Source organism: Rousettus aegyptiacus, unplaced genomic scaffold (assembly GCF_014176215.1).
Source record: "Rousettus aegyptiacus isolate mRouAeg1 unplaced genomic scaffold, mRouAeg1.p scaffold_m13_p_1, whole genome shotgun sequence".
Classification (NCBI taxonomy): Eukaryota; Metazoa; Chordata; class Mammalia; order Chiroptera; family Pteropodidae; genus Rousettus; species Rousettus aegyptiacus.
The window spans coordinates 31983485-32010234 of record NW_023416284.1 but is presented as its reverse complement, the minus strand read 5'-3'; the positions used below and the strand labels follow the sequence as shown (position 1 = coordinate 32010234).

At 45.2% G+C, this 26750-nt stretch overlaps 2 protein-coding genes and 1 pseudogene across 11 annotated transcripts in view; all 3 read left to right on the top strand.

The window, feature by feature from the left end:
• The window catches only part of BEND5 (BEN domain containing 5), a 49991-nt gene extending 29492 nt beyond the window's left edge, over nucleotides 1–20499 (top strand). For all 7 annotated transcript variants that reach the window (XM_016151318.2, XM_016151324.2, XM_016151327.2 and 4 more), the window contains 3 exons: nucleotides 4821–4969; nucleotides 10726–10939; nucleotides 19273–20499. In XM_016151318.2, the coding sequence (XP_016006804.2) occupies nucleotides 4821–4969; nucleotides 10726–10939; nucleotides 19273–19430 (521 nt within the window). In that variant the 3' untranslated portion in view covers nucleotides 19431–20499. The remainder of the gene's footprint in view (nucleotides 1–4820; nucleotides 4970–10725; nucleotides 10940–19272) is intronic.
• The window catches only part of AGBL4 (ATP/GTP binding protein like 4), a 992639-nt gene that overhangs the window by 794876 nt on the left and 171013 nt on the right, over nucleotides 1–26750 (top strand). The window lies entirely within an intron of this gene.
• LOC118605453 lies at nucleotides 15330–15445 on the top strand (annotated as a pseudogene).

The window sequence follows — 26750 nt, the reverse complement described above, 5'->3', positions numbered from 1 at the left end:
CCCCAGTGCCTCTTACAGGTCCTAGATCTTGGTATGTACTCAGTGATTGTGTCGTGACTGGGTTCATGAATGACTGAATGAAAAGACAAGTACTACCTTCTTTTTTTTTTTTTTTTTTTTTTTTAAGGCTTCCTTCACTCAGCTGAGAGGTTTCTCTCCATGGAAGCTATATTTTCCCCCAAAATAAACCTGAAGTAGATCAAAAGGCTTTTTTTTTTTTTTTTATTCCTACTCTTCCCACAAAGTGAAAAAAGTTCCTTTGTTACTTAAAATATCTGCGCCAGATCGTACAATGCTGTCTCCGAGCGCAAGTGCTTATTATTGTGGCTAATTTGGTCACATGTGTTTGAAGGAGAACAATGCCTCAGAAATTTTTAAAAGCAAAACAGCAATCTTAAGCATTTGTTGTAATGAGATGTAAATTGCCAACATCAGTAGTAGAGCCGACTAAAATTTGCAATGAAGTGTTTTTCTCCCCCTCTTAAATTAAAAGCACTAGGGGCCCTCCCTCCTTCTCCCCAAAGAAACCACATGCTTTTTTGTTCCTTTTCTTTCGGATTCTGTCATACTAAACACTCCGCTTTCCTGATTCATTCCTTCATTTATCTGCCATTCCCGAGCCCCTGTCTGAGCATCTGTTCTGCGCCTGCCTCAGTGCCAGCCTCTTCCAGAGGCATCATCATCAGCCTGCAGTGGGGGCTATTTGGTAATCCCCATTTTGCAGGTAGGAAAACGGAGGCACAGAGAGGTGAGATGACTTGTCTGAGCTCATGCAGCTGGGATTCACACTCAGGTCTCCTGACGAACAGCTTCCAAGATGTGTCTTCAGCTGGTCTGCCCTCTTTGCTGGGCCTCAGGCACCAGGCGCCTTCTATATACAGTGCTAGAGAAGGAGGCAGTTGAATACCTGGCGGCCACAGGGTGTTGAAACAGTGCTCACCAAGAGACTGTTCGGAATAGTTCTCCTTGGGAGCCAGGAGATCCCAGTACAGTAACCTCGAATTTGACAAGATTCCATCAGTCCCTGAGAAGACCAGTGAGAGCACAGGGAAGGGGGGGTGTGCCATGGAGCGCAAGGTTCTTCTCTGAGCTGGGCCTCTGCTGGGCACGTGGGGCGTAAGAAGACCAGCAGGGCCCCTGGCTCACAGCAGGGCCCCTGGCTCACAGAAGCGACATCTCGGAAGTGGGCTAACTTGAGCCCCCAAGGAGAACGTGTGTGTGTGGTGGGGGGGGGGGCATCGTAGGGGGTGAGCTACTATTTACTGAGCCGCTCTGTGCTAGATTCTGGATTAGTCACTTCACATATATGGTTAACTCATTTAATCTTCTGTCTCACCCAGTTGCTGTTGTCATTCTTCCTTTCAAGTGAGGCGACAGGGTCAGGAAGGTTAAGTAGTTATTGATGTGTAAAATACTTGATGAGGATAGAATTTGAACCAGGCACGGTGCTGAGCCCTGGTCTCTAGACATATAAAGACGCAGCCCATGACCTGTTCCTCAGGCACGGTGCTGAGCCCTGGTCTCTAGACATATAAAGACGCAGCCCATGACCTGTTCCTCAGGCCTCACTGTCTAGTGGGGGAGACAGGCATAGAAACAAAGGAGTGCATCTGATTATCCTGGTAGGGGGCAGGGGGAACCGTTGGGGGGGGGAGGGGCTCAGCTACCTGAGGAAGCTCACAACTCACCTAAACAGCAAATGGCAAATCCAAACTTTAAACTCTAGTCCAACTTCAAATTCCAAACCCACGGGTGGAGAGAACGACTTACCTCCATTTGAAGGGCTGGGGCAGCTGCATGGAGGAGGTGGCATTTGATTCAGGCCTTGAATCCCTCCCTGTCAGAGTTTGAGTAGGCGGGCGTCTTTGGGAATGGGATGATCTGGAGAGGAAACAGCACGAGCAGACTGGGAGGCAGGCAGGAAAGGTGTAAGGCAGAGAGGGATGGGCAAGCCACTTCAGGGTGGAGTCCGACTATGGGGAGGGGCCCAGCCAGGGGGTGGAGCCTTGCTCATTCAGGTGTCCCTTAGGTGGCCCTCCACAGCCATCTGACTCTTCTGTTCTCCTGGCTAGATGTTTCCAGATTCTATTTAACAACCCTAAGCACTTTAGGGGATACAGAAAAGGTTACACATATTTGAGAACAGTTGCCCACCCAGCCCTACCTCCATTCTCAAGCACCTCAACTCAGTAATAGGCATTATTTCAGAATCTCTGCCTCAACCCATTTAAATCTCTTCCTCCCCCACAACTCTCTCCCCTCTCTCATGGCATGACAAATTTACTGAGAGCCTGCAATGTGCCAGGCACTGTTTTGGGTGCCAAAATGACAAAGAGACAAAAACTTTGCCCTTGAAATGCTTCATAGGTTAATGTGGACAGCAGACAGATTGGCATATGACTACAAACATAATTTTCTGAATTTTGAGACCAGAAATGTAGAGACCTCATACCTGGTAGTGATCAGAACAAGGCCTCAAAAAAGAGACACCTGCGCTTCACTCTGAAGTCTGACCAGGAGTTTGGCAGGCAGATGAGGGGGCATTTAAGGCTGATACAATAGTGTATCCAAAGGCACAGAGCCCCGGGTCAACACCACATATGGGGGACTTGAACAAAGGTATGGGGAAAAGCATGTAGTGAACACCAGTGGTAGAGAGGAGGCTGGTTGTTCTGGGTCTTAAGGAGGCTGTGGTGTGTGATTGATTTCATTTTGAGGGTAATGGGGAGCCTAAGCAAGGAAAGGCATAGTGAAGATCTCTTTGGCGGCCATTGTGGAACTGGATGGAGGAGAACCAGACCGGAATCAGAACTGAACTGGATTCATTCTCTTTGTCTCACATCTTCCTCTCATAGAAGGGAAAGAAGGCTTTAGAGAAAGGACATGATCTGATCTTCCAGAGATGACTCATGAGCCACGGGCTGCGTGGACCTCCTCCTCTCAGCCCATTTCTTTTTCCTGTCACTGAATGTTAGAGCAGGAAGAGACCCCAGAGGCGAACGAAGAGACCCCAGAGGCGAACGAAGCCAAACCCTTTAGGGGAAACTGAAGTAATTACTTTTTCCCTGATTTAAGGAAAGTTCAGACGCTCCACTTGAGTTTGTATCTCAGAAATTCAATCTGATAATGCAGAGAGAGGAAAAACTTTGGCATCTGCTTCTGAATCTTTAGAATTACTCATTCATTGTTGTCATTCTTTTATTCATTTAGCAAACATTCAGAGAGCACCTACCCCATGCCAGCTGCAGGGGACAAAGAAAAGAATAAGAGTTAGGCCCAGCCCTTGAATAGGTAACAGCTCTTGGGAGATGCGATCAGAATGATTATGATGCTCTCAGTCCTTCAGTCTGCCAGCTTCTGCATCTGCAATTCACTTCCTGCAGATGCTCAATTAAAACACAGCAGAGCCAGGAATGGGATCTAAACTCACTCTACCAAGATGAACCATGCTCTTTCATCTGCATTGTTCTGCTCCTCAGCCATCTTGCATTCAGCTTTGTGCAACGCTCATGCTTGAATTGTGGAGACTGCAGAGAATCTGTCTTGCAAATGGCAGCTGCCCACAACTCAGGAATGATGTTCTGAGAAGCCTTGTCATGAGGAATATTAGTAACAAAATCACCGATACCTTCCCTACGACCAGCCAAAGTCTAGACTGTGGCGATTGACTATAGAACTGCATCCAGATTTTTTTTGCCTTTTTATTATTATTCTTTTTTACTCTGGTGGCATTGGTTAACCAAATCCAGTAAGTTTCAGGTGTACAATTAACAGTAAGACACACACACACACCTACAGATTGTTGATCAGGTCTCTAGTATATAAAGAGCTCTGTGCCAAGTTGTCCGCATGGTGAGGGTAAGAAAAGGTTGAACCATGAAATTTATCAGTTACTTAAGTTATATGCACAGCTGTGGGGACCTGCCATGGCAATAGCTAAATCTCTGATCCCGGTCAACTCCTGAAATGTGTGCACAGGGAAAATTTCCAGGATGCTAAACTCTCCATTGGCCTTTGGAGTTGCTCTCCTACAAAAGTTAATTAAATCATTTGGCCTTATTTACTTAATTTCATCCTGTTTCTCTGCCCCTTGGTCATCAAGACACAATAGATGATTTAAAAAATAGTCCATTTTTACAAGCTAATAGAGGAAAAGATATCCCCCATAGAAACCACCACCATTTATCTAGCTTCCTTTCACTGTTTAATCTGCACATAATTTGTGTTGATTGCATTAAAATAAAAATCAGGGTAGCTGCTGGATCAGGCAATCAGGGGTCTAATCACTATTGTATTTTAATTTCTTGGTTGACATGCTCTCTCTAGATACTAGGTCTTGGGGAAGTGGAGGCCTTTGCGTTTTGCCCCACCTCCTACCCCTCTGCTTTTTCCTAACCTCTGTCCGTCCACCGTGGCCTATTTATTCTACTACAGGCTGAAGAGATGGGGATTTTGGCAAATACACAATTTGCATATTGTGGTAATTGCGAACCCTTCTCCACTCAGTCTTAATGGGACCTCTTTCCTGTGCAGGAAGTTGAGTCCCCTACATTTCCATTCAGTGACACCCCCAAAGAGTGCTTCTCATTCATGCTTAATTAGAGTCTAATCCATTCTTCCAATTTTCCAACTTTTTGCTTGTGACATTCATATCATATTATTTTCAAGCCTGGGTTTAAGTGTAGTCCAATGGACCAAAATAAGCCAGCATAATTTTTTTTTTTTTTGGTACCACTATATGCTGATAGATGCTTAGTTAAAAATATTTGCATTTTATTTTCCTTGGAGTTCTAGACAGATCTCTTTTCTTAACTGCCTAGGTCCCGCCATTGACTTGGAAAAAGTAAAGTCAGAATGTCTCGAGCCCGAGCCGGAGTTACGGAGCACTTTCAGTGAGGAAGCAAATACGTCGTCCTATTACCCCGCTCCTGCACCTGTCATGGACAAGTATATCCTAGACAATGGCAAGGTAGTGTTTCAAGCTCAATATCAATTCCCTGCAAGTGTTTGTTAGTCAGAATAAAGACGGAGAGTATGGTGGGGCTTCCCGAGGCATAGCTCAACTGGTCGGCCTCCTGGCCCAGCCCTAAGTAGCTATTTCCTGAATTCGTGTATTATTACTAGTGGACCTTTACTGGGACTTTTTCATTTTCTCTTCCTTTTTTTTGAAGAAAAAAATGTTGGGCCAAAACAACTGTAAAAGTAAACTGGCATTTTAAAATCACTTATTAGTGAGAAAGATTTTTAAAAAATGGTAGTTGATGAAAACTGTCCAACTCTTCTATGAAACTGGATGCATAAAATTTATAAGGTGAAGTAGAAATGAAATTTCTGATATGTGTGTGTGTGTGTGTATGTGTGTGTGTATACATATATATATACATACATATATATATATATATATATATATATATATATATATATATATATATATATATATATATATAAAACAACTCAGTATGTATCCATTCACCATTTTTGAAATATCTATGTTCCAAGCCCTGTGCTAGATGCCAGGGATACGGGGTGAATGAGACTTCCTGTCCTTAAGCTGCTTTCCAGCTGTATATGTTAACCCACAGTCACAGGACTACATATAACCCCTCAGCTTTTTTTTTAGACTCTTGAGGGGAAAATCATGAAAGAAGGCCTAAGCACTATTAGTAATTATATCAGTACAGGGGTGAAAAGCAGGGGAATAGCTTCTGAAAGTCTTAAAGTCACATGATGATTCAGCAACAGGGTGAGAAGAAAACTGTTCTACTATCCTGCTAACACTCAAATGAATTTGTCTTGGAAGAAGCCCTTTATCTAGGCATGGTCAAATTCAGTTTTAGTGTTTTATTCTCTGCCACCATGGCATACATTACAAACATCAGCTCTCCTTCTCCCCAAAGAGTCATCTCTGTCAGTCCACTTTTCTTGCCTTATGCTCGAAAAGGTCTCTGTTAATCCAGTATTGTTCCCCAGTGAGTTTATGAGAAAGAAAAGGTTGCTGTATTTGGGTTTGTCCAGATACATCCTTGCGACTGGCCAGACTGAGCCAAAGCAAATAAAACCTGTTAGTCTTTCGGGCTCTCTTGGATATGCTGTCATTTCTTCATCTCTCACTGAGCGCTTCCTCGCCTGCAAAGGCGGAACTGATGGGTCTAGTCTGCATTACCTTGCTTCAGCCAACAGACTGGAAGTCTGCTTTGCAGAGAAGAGTTTGGCAGAGTGGCAACAGGAGCCTGACTTGTAAGCGCAGCTCTATCTCTGTCCTTAGGTGGGTTATTTCCTTTCTCTGGGCCTCAGCTTCCCTGTCTGTGAAAGGTGGACCTGCTTGACGCTCCCATAAGACTTTAGTGATTCAAACTGTATAAGTTTGGTGAACATTCCCCAATTGAAGATAAAAGAAAGGACTATTCTTTGTTGATTTCTTTTGATTCACGATCACATTATGGAATGACTAAAGACTTTTTCTTAAATAGCTTCCAAAAGAAATCTATTTTTCTCTTGCTTTGAAAACTAATGAACAGTTTCCGAGCATTATGGGGGCTTCTTTTGCAAAAGTATTGCTTTTCCTCCAAAAAAAAAATGAGTCTCTTAAATCTCATTTAATTTTTTTGCGTGACGTATCTCATTTAATTTTTTTGCGTGACGTGCACAACAAATCTTGAAAATGACAATTTTGTGTTTTCTTTGGTCGTTGCCTTCATGTTGCTATAAAACTAACCTGGCTTTTGTCTGCAACTCATTTGTAGTCAGGCACAGAAATTTATTAAGGTACGGGACAGGAAGCGGGCATATGGGGAATAGCTGGCAGATTCCCAAGCTGCATTCCCACATCCCGGATTAGCCTTCATTCTTCTTAGCTCTGCTGTCATTTCTGACCCTTCTCTCTCCGGCATGAACAAAAACCTTAATCTCTGCAAAGCCTAGAGCACTGGAATGGGATCTCTTTCCTAGTAAAAAAAATTACTTTGTTCTACGAAACATATCACAAAGACGTTTTTCGATCAGGTCCCATCCTACCGGATGTCATAATTTTAATAACCTCCCTTAATACATTTTGGTCAAATAGTGAACTATGGTTTATGGGAATAGAGCTGGCCATAAAAGTTACTTTCTGATTTTGTTAAGGTGCATTGCTTTTCTTTGTCTAAGGTATTTTATTTCAAAAAACCCATTGAATCATAAAGCTGCAAAGACCATGAAAGTTTAAATAGTCTAATTTATACATGATATGGATAGGGAAAAACATTCAGAGAAGGGACTTGTCTACAACTATACAACATGTTAGAGGCAGGCAGGCAGGAGCTGGAAGCCGGATGTCCTTGTTCTCAGTTCAGCACTCTCCTCAGCCTCTTCTGCTGCATCCCTGAAAGCAGGACATCACTCTCGGTGACCCTGAGCTTTGCTGACCTCAGGAGCCCTCCCAGCATGCCCCTCTGATGGGTCATTCCTTTCTGTGCTGTACAGTTGGTCTTGTGCTTGAGCGAATGTCAGAAAATATTTTCTTCGAGGCACAGCAGCTCCTCATAACTGAAAGCCGGTGCCTTTAAAGCATATTAAATATGCCATCAGTTTCCTACTTTGTGTTCAGACTGGCTAGTCCTGATCACTCTGTAGGGGACAGAATATGCAAAGCAGCAGCTCCACCCCGTAGGGATGTAATGTGATGGGCTGAATCAGGGGGCGAAGGTTCTCCATAGGCTACAAATTCAGCAGGGATGGAATTTAGCCCTGGAGTGGATAAAGGAGTGTTTTCTAGAATTTGGACGGGGGCTTGAAAGATTAGCAGGTTTAAGGGATGATAAGAGAAGGCCTTCATTCCTGGACAGGGGAGAGGCATGAGCAGAGGCATGGGTAGGGGAAGGAAGTAACAGTTACTGGATGTGTGCTATCCTTGGTGTTTTACTCATGGTATCTCATTTAATCACAACAGTTCTGTGGCTTATATGGTGTTCTGCCTATTGTACAGCAGTGAAAAGTAAGGCTCAGAGAGGTAAAGTGACTTACCCAGCATGCCTAGCTAGTTAGGTAGAAGAGCCAGGATTCGCTTCTAGGGACAGAGGCTCCAGAATCCCTCCTCTTTCTATTACTGCTCACTAGAAGTAGAAGGAAATGAAAGCGTTTTGGAGCTTCACAGAGGGCTGGATGTAGCAATGGAAATACAAGTTAGTAGGAAACATGATTCTAGAGAGCATTTAAAGCTGACAGGAGAGGTCAGATTTGATGTGACAGGAAACGAGGAGCCATTCAAGATTCCAGACTTTGTGAAAAAGTGGAATTCATCTAGTCAAAGGAGGAAAGCCGTGTTTTAGGGAAATTAATCTGGCAGTTTACAGTGCGGGTTGGAGGGAGCTGGAACTGGAGACAGGAAGGCTAGCCCGTGGCTTTTTTCCTGACTTTTATATCTGCGGTGGGTGGTGAACTTCACTGAGTGCTGGCAAGGCACATGACCCAGCAGGTACAGAGGAAGACTCAAAAGGAAAACTAATCGAACATCGATGTGTGAGATCCGCTGTGTTTTCATCCTGACACTGGCAGCAGCAGGAAGGTGGGAGGTCGTGGGCTTTGAGCTCATACAGATTTGGGTTTGAATCTCGATTCTAAGTTTTATTGATAGTGTGTCTTAGGAAATGCAATTTAGTCCCTCTGAATCCCTATTCACATCTGTAAAATGGGAATAATAATTTCTACTTGTTTTCATCTCTTAAAGTCATGAGGATAAATTGAAGGTACAATGCCTGGTTCATTATAGGTGCTCAAAACATATTAGTGTCCCTTTCTCTTATAGAACATTGACTAAAATGACTGTCATCTCTCTTCAAAGAACATTAAATTAAATTAAATTAAATTAAAAGATTATAGGAAAGAAAGAGCACAGACCTTTGAAAAACTGAAGTTGTCTTCCATCTCTATGGTTTTCTGATTCTGAATTTAGTCCAGTTCAGATTGCTTGTTTTTCCCCTAACTGAAGCTTGTATGGGTAGCTCCATGGTGTCATCAAAGGAGGTGACTTGGGGTCCAGCAGGGAGCAGCAGGGAACTTGTCCCCAGCCTGTCTGACCTGGCACGCAGACTGCCCACTGGCAGTTCAGACTGCAGAGAAAAGGTCAGACTTGACCTTGGGTTGGTGTTGCCCAGCCAGCCCCAGGCAGCATGTCTCATTCCAGGATTGCTTGTCGTCTTCAGCCATGTGAACAGATTTGCGGTACTGAAGTTTGCAGCACGGGGGCCAGGTGCATCTTGTTATCTGCTATCATGCCTGGAGAGGTCTGAATGGTCTTTCAACCAAAAGGAAGTGAAGTCAGATGTGATAGGTGGATTGTTTGCCTACTGACATCCATGGGTGGGCTGTGTTGCTTTTTTTTTCTTTTCGATGGTTGAAAAACCTCAGTAATTGGTGAAAAAGGAACTGTTGTTGGCTGACCTGTCAGCCCACTGTAGTGCCCACCTTCCTTTCCAAGCCAAGCGTCAGTAGAAAGATCTTTAATTATCTCTGAACCATGGATACGTATGCAGTCTCTCAGGCCAGGACTTCTCCCGAGACACCTCCTGACCATGCGATGTTGATGACCTGCAGGTTGTTCTGAAGACAGGCACCTTTGGCAGAGCCTTCTCATTCCCCTTAGAAAGTTCAGCTTATTAGTGGCTGCCTCCCCTCTGTCCCCACAGAGGCCACGCTCACCCTCCATAAACTCAGCAGAAACACAACATAAATGGCAATGTCAGAGTCAAACCATTTTTTTAATGATTAACGTTACCAAATGTTTTTTTGAGATATTGAAAGAGCCAGAAGGGAGGGAAAAAATTGCAAAGCTTGTAGCTCATTGCTAGAGCATTCTGGGTCTTTAGCATTTAATGACTCTGCACTGAAACTTTGTGAGCGCTTCCTGCCTGTGCACCATCAGAATCAGACCAAGGGCACTGTGGTGGTGTTCAATTTAAAACCGTAGATGTTCTGAGCCAGAAGGAACTTGGAGATGAAATCCAACCCTCCCAGTTCAGGTCACGGGGCACCGAAGCCAGAGATGGGCAAGAACCTGCACAGATGCGCTCCGATCAATGGCAGAGCCTGGACAGCTGCCTTCCCCACTCCGGTTGTCAGTAGTTTCCACACTTAGCTATACGTTGGAGTTACCTAAGGAGCTAAACCATCCTGAGACCTGGGCCCCGCCCAGATGAAATAAATCAGAACCTCTGGGTGTAGGGCCCAGGCCCCAGCGATTTTTATAGCTCCCCGGGGGACCCCAGGTAGTCAAGGTTGAGAGCCAGTGTGCTAGGAGGATATGTGTCCCAGGATGTTCACGTTTAAAGGGGAGGAGTAACAGTGTAGCAGAGAAAGTGTTGAACATATGTGTTCCTGAGATTCGGTGAAGTTCTGAGCAGCCTTGCGGTAACATCGAGGATAGTTTAGAATCCCAGGTCTGCAACTTCACAGTTGAGAGACTTTCAGCTAATTGCTGTACCTTTCTCATTCTGGTTTTTCCATCTGAAATGAAAATAGTGTCCCAACACCTTCCTTCCAGGACTGCCAACAAGATTTGAGATAGTGGATATAAAGCACTAGAATAAGGCATTCTATAAATGAGTTTTATTATTTCCCTTAAGGAAATTTAATTTAGCATTTATGGAACGAATCCCTTACAGTTGTGCAGGAAAGTGTTTTAAAACTCAAGAAGGTTCCAACCGCCATCCCGTCTGACTAAACAGGTGCTTGCATTCTTATTCCTTTCAGGTCCACCTGGGAAGCGGGATTTGGGTTGATGAGGAGAAATGGCACCAGCTACAAGTAACCCAAGGAGATTCCAAGTACACAAAGAACTTGGCAGTCATGATTTGGGGAACAGATGTTCTGAAGAACAGAAGTGTCACAGGAGTTGCCACAAAAAAAAAGAAAGATGCAGTCCCTAAGCCACCCCTCTCGCCTCACAAACTAAGCATCGTCAGAGGTAAGTCACTGCAGCAGAAGCTGTCCTTTACTCCGTCAGAAATGTAATAGGCACAACTCAGTTCCACAAGCACTTGCCGAAGCCTCTCTGTGCCAGGACCCCGTCTGGGCTTGGGGACACAGGAGCAGATATGGGCCTGTCTCAAGAGAGCTCACATGTAACAGGGCAAATGAGCTGTGGGCACAGTGCAATGCAAGGAACTAGCATGGGAGAGGGACAGGCGATGTGTTCAGGGAAGACATCCTGGGGATGGCGTCACTGAGTTGGGCCTTGGAGGAAATGTCAGGCATGGAGACACACATATGTAAAGGAGATACTTTGGGAGGTAGAAGAATCTGGAACAAAGGCATGGAGGTGGGAAAGAGCAGTACGGAGAGCAGCAAAGGTCGAGACCAGGCGACAATTTGTTGGGGTTCTGCCATCATGCTTGGGTCAGTTAATAAGGCAAAGACCTGGTGAGGGTCACTGGACTGAGCTGCTTTTCTGGTGTTTGGGAAGAGCTGGGGGGAAGGCAAAAAGGCAGAGGGGCTATATGCTAGACACTTTGATTTCCTTCCTTCCTCCCTCTCTAGCTCCCCCTCCTCCCTCTGTCCTCTGTCCCTCCCTCCCTCCCTCATCCATTCACTAAGCTCTTACTCTTTGCCAGGCTCTGTACTGGGTATTGAGGACACATCTGCAAGGGGCTCATAGTTTCACGGAGAAGATGAACACAAGGACAGCTAGTTACTGTACAGATAATACCAGTTATAGAGAAAGGCAGGAAAGTAAACGGGAGCAGAGAGGAGACTATAGTAATCGCGATTCTGAGCAATTACTGTTTCAAGTCCTGGGAGTTTTTCTGTGGTTCTGTTTTAAGAAATGCTTTTACACGTATTGATTCATTTAACCCTCATCACACCCCTGCTGTTGGCTACTATTATTATCCCCGTTTTATAGATGAGGAAACCAAGACACAGAGACATTAACTTGCCTAGATTATACAGTTTATAGGGGTAGAGGCAGGAGCCCAAGCCAGAAAGGCTGGTTTCAGAAGCTGTATTCCTAACCATTGGTCTCTAAGCGTCCAGCTGCCATGTTTCGATGAAGAAAGTTAGACTCAATCGGTCACACTTTGAGCAGACCCTGCATTAGGTGTCGGGTCAGATGACAGATATGTTCATGAACAAGTCAGGTAATTTCAGGGACTGATGAAGGCTGTGAGGCACCACCACACGACATAGTAGGACGAAGAGGGCCCTGTTATCTGGAGTTGGGGAAGGCCTGTTCGAGGACGTGGATGCGAGCTGGGACCTGGATGTGGAAGAGGCAGCTCTGTGAAGGTCTAAGAGGTGCTGAAACAGGCAAGATAAATAGCAGGTGCAAAGGCCAGCATGCTCAAGGGATGAGGAAGCCCCAGGCAACTGCAGAGTCATGAGTGAGGTCAGGGAGGTGGGTGAGAGCCAGTCTTGTAAGGCTGTAATGGCCTAAGCGAGCATCCTGGATTTACTCTACTCCCGGGAGAGAAAGGCAGTGGAGGTGTTCGAATCGTGGAGTAACCAAATGGGAGATCAGTTAGGAGGCTGATGCAGTGGTCCTGGGGAGAGGTGATGGTGCCATGGACTAAGGTTATAGCAGCAGGAGTGGAGAAATATGGCCAGATTTAGGGTATATTTTGGGGGTCCAGGTACAGGACACAGAGAATTTAGGTGACCAGCCTCAGGTCACCACTACAAAGTTTCAGAGCCTGGATTCAAACCCACACTCCCTGACTCTGGTCTGGGGCTTGTTCTGCCATAGCACAGCTGCCTCTCTTGCCCAGGTGACTCATGATTAATTGATTGAGGCAGCCACTTATTTTTCAACAATCAGAGGTAACCTTTAGTTAGCCCACTGTCTGAAATGGCAGAGCCTGATTTGGGAGGTCACGCTGAGAAAAAGGCCTTCCTGGAGATGAAGCCCTGATCTGCCTGATGGGTGGCCAACCTCTAATTCTGTTACACTTGTTGGAATGTGACTGAGCAGGTCCCAGGTGCCTCCCAACGACTGGATGCCCTCCTGTTGCCTCATGGTTTAAAGACATCTGCTGTGTATCTCCCTCAGGCACTAGTCTGACCATACCTGATTTATCTCCACACCCTCATTTCCTAGCACAGGGCCTGGCACACAGTAGGACCTCAGTAAATGAAGGTCGAACAGATGAGATTCTGAGATGTGCAAGGTGATTGATTGCCTGACCGACCCTGGGTGTGATTTCTTATAAATCACTTTCCTTCCGTGTTTCAGTTTCCTCAGCTGACAACTTACCTCTTAAGACAGTTAAGAGGGCTCTCTAGTTTTATAGTTTGGAAATGGTTGAAGTGTGAAAAGAAGTTACCAACCTTTATTGACAAGTGAGCTGCCTCCATGGAGCCAGTATGAATGACCTCACGATGGTCACATTGTTGAAGTTCACGATTGTTGAGTGCTTTTCAGCTTTCAGGCCTGCCCCTGCCGGCTTCCAGTGCAGTGTGATGGAAAGCAGAAGCTGGAACCAGGCCCCCAAAGCCTGCAGTTGAGCCCCCGCCCTGCTTTGGTTTCCCTTTGAGCTGACCTTAGTTCATATCATAGGTACTTTTGTTTCTCCAAACCAGTGCAGCACCAGGACCAAGTCGAAGCGTGGTGTCTCCATCTGTAAAGCCAGGATCACAGTCCTTGCCCTTGTGACCCAGTGGACCAGACAGACATTTTCACTGTTCTTTAAACCCCATTCAGATGATAGTCAATGCAGCTAACTGGGTCCCCAGTGCTGGTGAACAATCTGGCAGAAAACACCTCAGCCATGTGGCTTGGGACCATTACACATTCACTGTCTTCAAGCCCACCTGTCAAGTCCTCTGAGCTTCTCTTACTGATCCACTTCCCCATTGTCCAAACCATTTTTAAACCTTCTCTGCTTTTCCCAAACATCGTAGTCTACACCTTTCTCTTTCTCAAAAGATGGCCTGTCTTTTCCTTCACAGAGAAAAGAAAAGGGACTCCCACAGCTTGGGACCACCACACCTACAGAATAAATGTACCCCCCTCCCATTCTTCTGCCTCATGCCCCGAAAGAAGAGTTGTCTTATATTTGGGGCGGCCGTTCTCTTCATCTGGATCCCCGCCCACCTGCCTTCCGAAATACCTGTGCCTCCCACTGTGCTGCAGCCCTGTTGCTTCTTTCTAACATCATTTAAATACACTTGGATGACTCTCTCTCAAAAAAAACCAAAAAACAAAACACTCGGTAGAGGCCACTGCCATCACCCAGCTGTTGCCCTGTCTCTTCCTTTTCACATCTCAGTTTCTTGAAAGCGGTGTCCACACTCCCTGCCTGTGTTCACTCGTAACTCCCCTGCCCTCAGGCTCCCAGCCCCAGCCCCAAGCGTCTGCTTAATCCTGTCTCGCCAGGTTTCCCAGTGACCTCCTCCTCACAGATCCAGGGCATGTTGGCATGTTGTTCACCTCGTCCCCAGCACTGTGGGACATGACCATTCCCCCTTCACTGAGATACGTATCCTGTTGGCTCAGAATCTCCTCCTGCCTCCGGCTTCTCATCCCCCTGTAGGCTGCGCTTCCTCTGCCCCCTCCTCTGTCTCCCGCCCTCTGCTCACTCATCCTACAAAGCTTTCCCTCAGCCGAGCTCGCTCCCCAGCATTCCCGTTGCCCTCAGCGCACCCTGGTCCCTGGGGTGAACTCCATGCTCCTCGTCCTGGCCGATGCCTGGTGATCCGGCCTCTGCTGACAGCCCGAGCTCATCACGTGTGACACGTCCCGTCTTCTGCCATGCCTCCTTCCATCTCTCTCCTGTCCCCACTGCGCACATCCTGCCTCCTCCTCATCGTCCGGGGACCCCTTTCACAACCGCCCAGTCTGAAGTAGACTTTTCATTGCCCTCTAGCATATCATCCTACCTAAAATTTCTGCACGGTTATTTCTTTTTGTTTATTTACTTAATAATTGTCCTCCCTTCACATCTTGTTCAGGGCTAGCATGTAGTGAGTGCTCAATTAATACTTGTTGAACCGATGAAGGATGATTCCTAAATCTACATTTGACCTCAGCTCACACTTCTGAGTTCCTGACCCCTACATCCAGGGGCCGTGGATGTCCACGTGAAGTTGGCAGAACTGTACTGCTCACCGCTCTCTCCTTTTTCTTTCTCCCAAAGCCTCTGCCCTTCTGTGTTCCCTGGCTTGATGAGTGGCACCACCGGCCTGGGACCTAGAGATGTCCCATCCTTGATTCCTTCACATGCCTCACTCTCCATTTGTTCTGCCCCCAGACACCTCTTAAAATTGCTCTCCAGGACGTGGTTCCACAGTGTAGCGGTTAGCGTGTCTGCTTCACACGCAGAAGGTCCTGGGTTCACGCCCCAGTGGAGCCACGGTCCATAGTCTGCGGCCATTGCACCCTGAACACGCCCAATGTCTGATCTCAGAAGCTAAGCAGTGTCGGGCCTGGTTAGTACTTGGATGGGAGACCACCTAGGAAGACCAGGTGCTGTAGGCATAAATAATAATACGTAATTTAAAAAGTTCTCTCCATACCCCCTGCCCTCTCACAGTCCAGGCCACATGTCTCCCCTGCTCTGCTCCAGTGGCGGCAGGCTCCTCTCTCCATTATACAACCCAGCGATCTTTCAGAAACAAAATATCTCATTATCACCACTGTATCACAGCCAGTCCATGGTGCTTATGAAAGGATAAGCTTCTTAACATGTCATAAAAGCACCATCATAATTCGCCCCTTGGCTATAGCTCCAGCTTTACTTTGCAGCAGCATTCCCCTGAAACTCTTAAGTTCTTGGCATAGTAAACTACCGTATTTCCTCAACCAGCCTCGTTCCCTCTCACATGAGGGAATTTGCAGATTTCGTCCCCAGTGCCTGGAACGTAGGTCCTTCTCCCTGCCTTCCACCGGTTCTGCTTCGTCCAGCTGGCTGCCACTCACTGCCCAGATCTGCTCGGGAGAACCTCCCTTCGGAAGGCCTTCCCCGCCCTCTTGGTCCCAGCCTGCCTACGGCTCTTCTTCGCTTCTTACCCTGTCTTCGCCTCCCAGGAGCCTGGTCTGGCAGCTCCTGAGAGCCCATAAATGTTTGCCTGCCCTGCACGGGAATGACGGGAAATTGACTTGCCCAAGGCTGTACAGCTAGTTAGACCAGAGCCAAGCAAAACTGGGCCTGCAGCTGCCCATCTCCAGAGGCTTCTTGTCTTACCAAAGTACAACGTTTTTGGTTTGTTTATTTTACTACAACCAGGCAGGTTTGAAGTTCGTCTCCCAGCCCACCACATACTCATGATTTTTCGTGTAATTATTTGAGCTCTTCCAGATTGCACTTGACTGGTTTTTTTCCATGCAGGGTTTCTGCTGGGTTGAGATTGTATTTATTTTGTATGATTCTACCACATTCAGCCACATTTGCTATATAAAAATGGTAAAAGAGTTGTTAAGGATTTTTCTCTTCTCTGATTTTAAAATAATATCTTACCGGATAGCAGCGGGGGAGGGGCGAACACTGACACCAAGCAGGGGGGCTGGAGGGACCCCGCTTTAATGACAGGCTCCGGAATGGCAGTTAAACCTTATTAAGGTCAAACGACCTTTCGCAGAGTGTCTTGAGTTTTCCACATGAGCCACAGCATTGAGTTCTGGTTAATTTTTATAACTTTTTTAATAGGACACATTAGCGCTGTTATAAACCTTGTTAATTAAGCAATAATCTCAAATGCTCCCTCGCAGAGGGAGACATTCCTGGCAACTGCAGATGATTAATATCTAAAGTCTAACGAAAGCCTTTTAATCAACATGAGGGACCATTCGGTGCTCTCACACCCAGGAAATGAGACTGATTGGAATTCTGCGGAGGCCTCTCAGCAAACCTTTCTCCATTTGTACCTTTCTCTTCCCGCTGTCTTCTCCAACTCATGCCAGGATCTCTAAGGGCCATCAGACCCCCTTCTCCTTCTTTCTCCTGCTCTTTCCTTTGCCTCTTTGCCATCCTTATTACCGTCTAGAGGCTGAGAGCTGGAAGAATCTCCCTGGATCATCCGGTTGGACATCCTACTTTAATAGTGAAACCGAGACCCAGAGAGGTTCCCACTGGAAGTCATACAGCAAGTAGGTTTAGGGCCAAACACCTAAACTTTGGAACAGTTCACAGCATCAGGTGCCTCCCTCATTTGCTTCAGATTCCAGCAGTCACTGTGATTGTCTGCTTTCTCCTTGCCCAGGGCTGGAGAGAGAATGCCCAAGTGTTCCAGGCTGTAAGAGGGACAGCGTGGTTGTGGTTTTATTAGGTTGTGATCCGTGCTTTGACAGAGAAGAACCCAGGCGAGTGTGGGAGCACAGAGACTTAGGCAGAGAGGTGTCTCCTCACTCAGTCTGGGAGGTTCCAGCGAGGCTGAGTTGGGAAGAATGAATAGGGTGCAGGCAGGTGGAACATGGAGCCAGGGTAATCTGAAACGAGATGAGCAAGATACTGATTTGTGAGAGAAACCAGAGTGGGGAGGAAATTGCAGGTGGTTAATAGCAGAGGTAGGACTGAAGAGAGAGATAAGGCCCCCTACCTTGTTTTCTGAGTCCCTATGGAAAGCCCAAGACAATATGAAGTGAAGATTAGTAGGGCTTAGGAGTGGTCAGGAAGTAGTGGGAGTCAATTAAAAGCTTTAATGGCTTCTCCATACAAAACCCTACTCAGTGGGGAAGAAACAGTGCCCTGGGTTCAGAGTTGGGGGAGGGGGCAACAGTGGATTCTGCCCATACCAACTTCCTTTCTCCAGGCCTCGAGCCTCTCACGGGGAAGTGCTGGGGTTAGCACAGGTTAGTCTCCGATCCCTTCTAGTGTTGACATTCTGCATTTCTAAGAGGATTACCTGCCATGTGCTGGCTTGGTACACAAGATTTTATTTCCTTTCCTTAAAATTGGCTTGTTATTCCTGTTTTATAGGTGAGAAAGCTCAGGTTCAAGGAAGTTGAAATTCTTGCCCATGATGATGTACTCCAGTCCTCTTCTGTGCATCCAGAATTTTAATGTCCCCTCAGGTTTTGCTGGAAGAATACTGACTTATTCATTTGTTTAACAGATAATTACCTAATCTTTCCCTGTGCCAAGCACTGTGCTAGGTGCTGGGAGTGAACCGTTGTAGATACATAAAATAATTGCAACAACCCCACACAGGTGTGGCGTTCCTTACAGTTTGAAGAAGGCTTGCAAAATGTTGCTCTCATATCCCTCGTGGCAGCCTTAAAAAAGATACTCTGTGGTTTGTTATCCTTGTTTATGAGGTGAGGAATCTGGGGTAACGATGTGCACCAGGTCCCCAGGCTAGGGAGTGGGCTGCCATCAGGCTCCGGGCCTGATCTGGGGCTCTGGGCCTCACTCTGCTTCATCTCGGCAAATGGCAGACTCATGGAAAGTGGCTCTCGGAAGCCTCATTAGTAATCACCACAGTGAGACAGCACTTCACACCCACCAGGTTGTCAAAACCTTAATAATCTGACAGTGTCAAGTGCTGTCGAAGATGTGGGGCAACCAGTACTGCACACACGACTGTGGGGAGTGCCCGTCAGCAGAGCCACTTTGGAAAACAATTTACTAGGCTTCACCTAGTAAACCCGAGCGTGCACATACCCTAACACTCAGCGGTTCCGCTCCCAGGCCCATACTGGGGAATTTCCTGCACACGCACCCAGGATACATGTGCCAGCATGTTTGTAATTACAAAACACTGGAAACAACTCAAGTATCCACTGACCATAAAACAGGTCGGCAAACTGTAGAATAGTCGTACAGTGGAACAGCACTCATCGATGGGAAAATGAATGACCTGTAGCTATCTACTTAACAGAAGTAAATTTCAGGACTGTAATGTTGAGTGGAAAAAAAAAAATCTCAGAAGGCTATATAGAGTATGGGCGCACTTATAAAAAAAGTGAAAAACAGAAAAGTAAACAGTATGTTATTTAAGGACGCGTGCATATGCGTTAACGTTAAAATGAAAGCAAAAATGTCAGAGAGTGGCTGCTTCTGGTGAGGGCGGGAGAGGACGGAATGGAGGAGGGGCGTCCAGGGGCGTCAGAGGGACCAGAAATGTCCTGACAAGCTGGGTAGCAGGCACCTGGGTGTTTTATTGTTATCTTTAAAGGGTAAATTTACAGTATATTTTGACACTTTTCTAAGTACATTTTGTGATGAAGATTTGAAAATATTGCTCTGCCACATACGTGAATTGGTGTTTGGGGAGTATGTCAGTAGGCACATTTTCCTTTCCCTCAAAAGATTTTTTACTCAAATTCACCATTAATCCTTGGCCTTCTCGTTTCTTTTCCCTTTCTAGAGTGTTTGTATGACAGAATAGCACAAGAAACTGTGGATGAAACTGAAATTGCACAGAGACTCTCCAAAGTCAACAAGTACATCTGTGAAAAAATCATGGATATCAATAAATCCTGTAAAAATGAAGAACGAAGGGAAGCAAAATACAATTTGCAATAAACTTTGGATTTTTCATAATGCCTTCTCGTTTTCCTTGCGTGGCGTGTGATTTGCGGCCGATGGTGCCGTCCGGGTCAGACCCCGCTGTGCATGGTGGTGTGTGGGCAGGGAGCCAGTAGGGTTCTGGGGTCAGCGGCTCGTTCTGAACTTGGACTTCCCACTTCAAAGAAGTCAGATGGATTTGCTGAGACTCGGGCAGCAGCCTGGCGCCAGTGTCGTTCTGGGGATGGGGAAAACATTGTCTTTTCAGAGTGGAGATAAAGTGTCTCTGAGTTGCCCGTCACTCGACCCAGAATTGGAACTGACATTTTTACCATTCAAGGACTTCTCTGCTCCTCTATTCTGTTCTATAATAAAGCGTCATTAATTCTTTGATGTAGGCAATCATTACCCTCATTTACTAAAAGATAGTAATTGTACGGTAAAGGTGACCAGTGTCCTTTGAGGGACAGAACATTTAGGCCAAAGGAGAGAAAATTCATAAGGGACGTGGTTGCTGTCTACAGATCTGAAGGGCTGTCTCAAAAGCAGACTGCTTCAAAGGACAGATCTAGGACCAGCCGCCTTTCCTGCTCAAGGTGATCTGAGATTCAGCTTCCCAGATGATTTGAGCCAATCTTTGTAGAGGGGTGTAGGGAAGCAGTAATGTTAGATGTGGTCCAGGGTTACCAGCAGGAAGTCAGGGACAGTCACCCGATGTCAGTTTGTTTTCCCCATCTTGTATCTCAAATGATCTTTCAAGTTACATAATTTTTATCTCATTCAGTATCTGAGTCTCTAAGGTTCCCGACGTGCAATCTGACAACCAACCACATTTGATCTAACTATAGATTTGCACTTTCCTTTCTGTAATGCCTGTGAAGTCAGCATGGTATCTTGGAAATGGCGGAGGTTTTGGGCTGAGCACCTGGATTCCAAGCCTCGCCCTCCCGCTTGCTTTGAGCTTAACCTAACCTCCTGAGTTACCGTTTTCTGTTTCATAAAAGGGATAATATCTAACTTGCAGAGTTGCTATAAGGATTATATATATTTAGTGCTCAATAAATGTTGGCGATTGTTAATTTCTTAATTTCTGGTTATTGGCTTTTAGTCATTGGTTGGAAAACTCTGGTCTCTGGTTTTTTTATGCGTAATCTGCTAGACCATTAAAGCATTAATGGTCTGTAAGCAAAGCTCAGGATCACTGGGGTAAGTAAGGGAGGTGGGTGCTTCTTTGAGGAATTTTATTCTAGTAAATAAAACAATCCTTTGTATGTGAATTTCCTTTTATAGTATTTTCCTAGCTCTCCTCAAACTAGCAGTGCGATCTTCTCAGAGTCCGTATCAATAAAATGAGGAAAATAATAAAGTAGTAATAACAGCAACAACAACAGATACTGAATATGTGCCAGGACTTTTCCAAGTGTTTATTTAACATAGGGTTAACTCACTTCATGGGTCAGTAAAGTTAGTGACTCTTAGCGGTGTTCAATAAGTTCTCGTTATTAAGATGTGTTCATTTTAATGGCATGGGGCAGCTTGGGCATGAGTAGCATGGAATGCGTGAGAGTCTGGGACAAAGTATGCATCATACTTGAGCTCATCCCATTTCTCCCTAAGCATGGCAAAACACCCAGAGACTCTGTCCATTTTCCTTCAAAGATTAACACACTATAACCTGTTTTGTAGGTGCTATTAGGTGAGAAAAGAATAGTCATGGAAATACATATTTGAAAATGCTGTGGCATGTGAAAGCGCTTTGTGTCACGAACGATGCCTGTAGAAGTGTTTCGTGTAACATATGATGCGTGCATTAGAGACAGAACAGGGTTGTGAAAGATTATGAGATCCAACTTCAAATTCTGCCTTTGTCACTTCTAGGAAGGTCACTTCTCTGAGGCTCATTTCTTCTGAAGTGGAACTAATGGTTGCTAACTCAGGGCTGTGGAGAGTAATACAGGTGATATCTGGAAAAGGCTCTGTAAGTCTCAAAGAGCCATGCAGATGTGGCTTACAGGCAAAATAAAATCAGAAGTGGGTGTGACAAAGAAGGACCTAAGAACCGATTCTGATAGGGAATTGGGAGGTTTTGCATGAGTCGAAGAGGTTGTTGAGTGCCTGTTGTGTAACCAGTGCCCTGTTACAGTTATATGAGGTCAAAGCCATCATTCTTGTATCCATAAGAATGAGGAAATAGGCTCAGAAAAGGTGAAATAACTTCTTGGCCAAGATCTCAGGTTCGTCAGCATTGGAGCTGGATCAGAATCCCAGTTTATGCAAAATCTGCTCTTTTACCTCTTTCTTGAAAGATGAGAGGGATATGGTCTGGGCTCAGAATCTAGCTGCATAATCTCAGGGTTTGTCAAAGACTCGACCTAACTAATCAGTCAATTACTTAGAAATCAGTTTCATTAAAGTCATTTGGAAGGACTGGGAATAATAGTACTATTTACAAGGATTCGGTTTTATGACATTCAAATACATTTGCAAAACTCAAGCCCATTTTGTGTAGAAGAGGGTTTCCTAAACTTGCCAAATCTTAAGAATCTGCTGAGACAATTAAAATAGAGATTCCTGGGCTTTGGTTTAGAGAGCTGGATTCAGTAGGTGTGGGATGGAGCTGGGAACGTGTATTTTAACACAAGCGCTACTTCTGAATAACACCAGTTTGGTAGCAAGCCTGCTTGAATGAAGGAACAAGAATATGTTCGAAGTAAAAAGATATGCTTCCTCTAAAGTACCTGAGGTTATTTGAAATGGAAAATAAATTTTCTTTTAAATAGTTGAGGATCTGCCCTAACCTCGTTCAGAGTTACGCTTTCATGCTCTGTCAATGCTGTTTACTTGGACATGATGCAGAAAGTGACTTTTATTCTAGGCACCAATGACTTCCCCCTCCTCACTTTTACATTTCAATTCTTTTTTTCGATTCCTTTCTATCAATGTCAGTCAGTGAGTTGTGTAGGACAAGACAAGACAGTCAATACCAAATAGAAGGGCCTGAATTGATGAGGTTTGGGCACTGTCTTCAGAAGCCCTGGCAACAAGTCCCCTGTTAGACAAAACAAAGATGTGGCTTGTTTTTATTTTCCAGTCGAGGAAAGTGTTAGTGACTGTTATGTGCCCAAAGGTTTCTTGGATGCGTTTCTAAATTATGATTTTCTTAAGTATAAATAAATAAAAACCACTTTATAGAAACTTGTGGACAATATGACCAAACATTCTAGTTGCACCACTACAAATATCATGACGTATCTTAGTCTTTTGTTAAGGGTGTAAATATGTATTTTATATACCTGTGATCATAGCATATGATCAGATTTGTGTCTCTTCCCATTTAACATGCTTCTCTGCTGCTCTGTGTAATTTATAGCCATCAATTCTAACATCTACCAAGAGAATGAATGTCACACTATCATCCAGGAAACCACCTGGCCAGCTGTGGGGCTAACCCACAGGACTTCCAGTTCATGAAAGGCCTCGCTGCACACTTTGGTCCAGCTCAGTGGTAGAGTAAGCTTGGGTTAAGGTCATTGCACTTTAGTTTAATTCCCACCTTTAGCACCTGCTACCTCACTTGAGATGAGTTATTTCATCTTTCTGAACACCAACTTCTTCATCCGCGAAACAGAGAAAATAATACCTCGTTATGGAGGACTGAGCATGTATTAAAGTGCCCCCAAAAGAGGAGACAAATGGCCACCAGTGTTAATGTTGGTGTTCCTCCCCTGCCCCTCCTCTCCCTCCGCCCTTCGGTCCTCACCTGATTGTGCTCCTGTCCTGTCTCTTACCTGCCCTGACCTTGGCTTTCGCACCTGCTTTGGCCCTCCAGTACTCATGGGCCTTTCCCTGTGAGCTCCTTCGAGCTCCCTTCACCAACCTGAGCCCCCATCCCCTGCCCCCTTGAATTTTTACATTGTTGATGAACATTTTCGTGTGCAGTACCCCCCTCCCCTTATATTTCCTATCATGTTCTTAGGGTCCTTTTACCTGGGTCAAAAGGAATAACATTTTAACATTCTTGATACATACAACGGGTGTAACCATGTTTTAAATTGTTTTGCCAACAACTAGTACCTAATTATATTTTCTTTGATTATTTCCAAGACTCTCCAGAGTTTGGTTTATTATTAACAGAAAACAATAGCTTACCCTGTAAGCATCTCCAGCAGAATCTATTTCATTTTATTTAGTTTTCTCTGGACCAATGTGTTTACCTTGGGCATATAATAGTTACTTTTATATGTTCAGACAGACATACCAACAGATGTCGTCATCACTTCTTTGGAAGGGATTGATCAGTTTCTGCCAAGCAGCTTCATAGGCTCATGGAATCTAAAGGTCAAAAGTGAACTTCGAGGTTGCAAGGTTCTGAGATCTGTCCACCCCAAGCAGTGCCTTTCCAGACATGCTTGAATCCCTCTAGGCATGAGAATTATTCTTCCCACCCAAGAGTCCATCCAATTACTGCCATCACTAAGATATTCTTCCACCAAGCTAAAAATCTACCTCCCTGAGAGTTCTGAGGTCATTCAGATTCTCTCCTCTGAAGTCACGCAGAGTGCTTCTACTCAGAGCCCTTTTCAGAGTTGAAGGTGGCAGTCATATCTCTTCACCAACTAATAAATAGCTCAGATTCTCTTCCACCATTTCTCATGTGAGGGAGGCTGCCCAGGAATTAGATGGCTCTGGGTTCAACTCTTGACCATCACAGGGTTGTCTCAAGAGCATTGTGAGATAATGTGAGTAAAGCACCTAGGCATTTACTGTGTCTTAGTTACCTATTCCTAAGAACTCTGACCATCCTGGTTGCTCTTCTATAGATATATTCCTAACAGGTGGGGGTCAGGACTGAACATTACTCTGGGAAGGGTCTGATCAGTACTAAGTAGAGCAGATTGTCACCTCTTACTACTGGATGGCATTTCTTTATTAATGTGGCCTAGCCTTGAATTAGCATCTTTAGTCATAAAGTTGTCTCATGTTGAGTTTATGGTCACCAAAGCTAAAAGGTCATGTTGAGCTTACGGACGGTCCTCTGCTCCCCCTTTTTGTCTAGCACAATCATTGTTCTTTTAATTCACTGTATTATAAAAAAAAAAAAAAATGATTTTTGAAGCCAGAGAAACACACCAAATTCAAATCCTGACTTCAATATTTATTAGGTGAGAGGAAATCGGGTCGGTTCCTAATGTCCCCCAGCCCCAGTCACCTTGTCCGTCGTGCAGTGTTACGGTTATCACACTGGCCTGCCGCTGCGCCAGACTGCCGGCCGCCACGGTCCCAGTTCTGGGCTTCAGCAAATGTGTTTTTTTGTGTATCTTTTTTCCTTCCCCTTTTTATTTTAGCAGCTCTTCCTACTGCTTCTCACCTCGATTGTGTGTTCTTAAATATATTCCTTAAATGAAATACAGGACTTTGCATTTATCTCTGTTCCATTTCATCTTATTGGTTTCAGCCCAACATTCCAGCTGGTTGAGATCTTCTTTTTCCATTTGTGTTTAAAATACAAAACAAAATTTGAGGGAAGCCAAAGCGAAAAGAGAAAACCCAGCCATAATCCCAAGAGCCAAGCCCAAGTGCACGTTCACTCCTGAGGGCCCCCGCACTCCGGCCGTGGGCAGCACCTCTGTCCGTGGGGGCTGGCCAGCCTCCCGTGATCGTGCTCTGTTCGTTTCACATCATATGGCAAACGTTTTCCCCTCCGCTCCCCGATTTCCATAGCTACCACTGAGCCATGGTTACCTTCTTATCTCTTTAACTGTATGTTTCGCCGTCTCTAGTTTCTATTAGAGATAATGCTGCATGATCCTTTACAGTTGTTTGTTTCTAAGAGTAAATTCCCAGGAGTGAGCTAAAATTGGGTTAGAGGGCAAGAACATTTTTATAGTCCTTTCCACGTGTCGTTACATTATTTTCTGAAAGGTTGTTTCATGTGTCTCAGGCAGGGTAGACATGCGTGTGCCACCTCCCCACGACTTCATCAGTATTTGGAATTTTTTAACGAAGTTCGGCAGATCAGCTTTCTAGACAGGTGTATTTTTTCAACTTCGTCCTATGTGAATTGTCTATGCAGACATTTGGGTATCTGAGATCCTTATGGAATTTTCTTCTCTGACGTAGCCTTCCTCCAAGCTTTATAGTACGCAAACATTATCATTTGTACGTCCACCAAGTTATCAATAATATTGTTTAGTTCAGTGAAAAGGAAAGAACCAGATGATGGTCCTCCACTAAAGACCCCGCCTCTACTCATTAGCTTTCTCTGAGCTGGGTTATTCTAGTAGCTAGGACTGCCCCCATCAGTGTGTGATCAGGGAAGGGCTCTGAGATGTAAAATTAGAGCTTACACCTGAAGGATGAGATTGGCTGTAAGTTGGTCATTTGTATGTCGATCCAGCCTTCCCTCCATTTATCTTAAACATGCTGAGCATCTTTCCTGTGCCCAGAACTCTGATCGGCACTGATGGTCACATCTGACCAGGAAGTCATATTTCAAGCGTGACTTCAAACCCTGTGCTTTTTGCACCTTTCCAGAATACATCCTATCAGCCATGTCTGAGCTGGTACTCAAGTATTTAGGCATTTACTGCTTCATTAGATAATGGGGAGAGAGATTCAGTATTCTGGCCTCGTTACTGTATCTAGAAGTTCCCCCATGAGTAATTGTTCCATCATTCAACAAATATTTATTGAGTGACTACTACCTGTCAGTCACTAGTGTAAATGCCTGAGACATATTAGTGAAGAAAACCACAAAGAGCTTAAACTCTAGTGGGGGTAAAATGGGATGGGGAGAGAGATAAACAGTACCCATAATAAATGAGAAGACCGCAGAAGGTGATAAGTGTCACGAAAAAGGGAAAAGGAGAGCCGGGTGAGGCAGATTGAGTGTGTGGGGAGAAGGCTGACTCATTAGTGGAGTGCCAGGGGAGGCTTCGTCCCGCAGATGAGATCTGAGCAAGGACCAGAATGCTGTGAGGGCGTCAGCATGGGGTAGGAAGCCCTGGCTGGGCCCCTGTCACGGGGACAAGAGGTATCTAAGAAGCGTGGGAAGTATGGGACATTAAATTAGTCTTGTCTACCTGGAGCCTCGGTTTGACTCCAAGATGGCCGGGGGAAGTGTGGGGAGGTAGGAAGGAAGAGTTCATTTAAAACACTTTATGGGTAAACAACAAGCCAGAACAGATTAAGAAACATTTTTATGAAGAAAATGAAACAAGAGACTTAAAAAAAAATGGCACTCACAGGAGGTGGGTGGGGGTGAAGGGTTGCTCCTGCCTATACCCTCCCCCCAGCCCCTACAGGGGCCCCTAGAGTTCCTCTGGAGAAAAGCCTAGC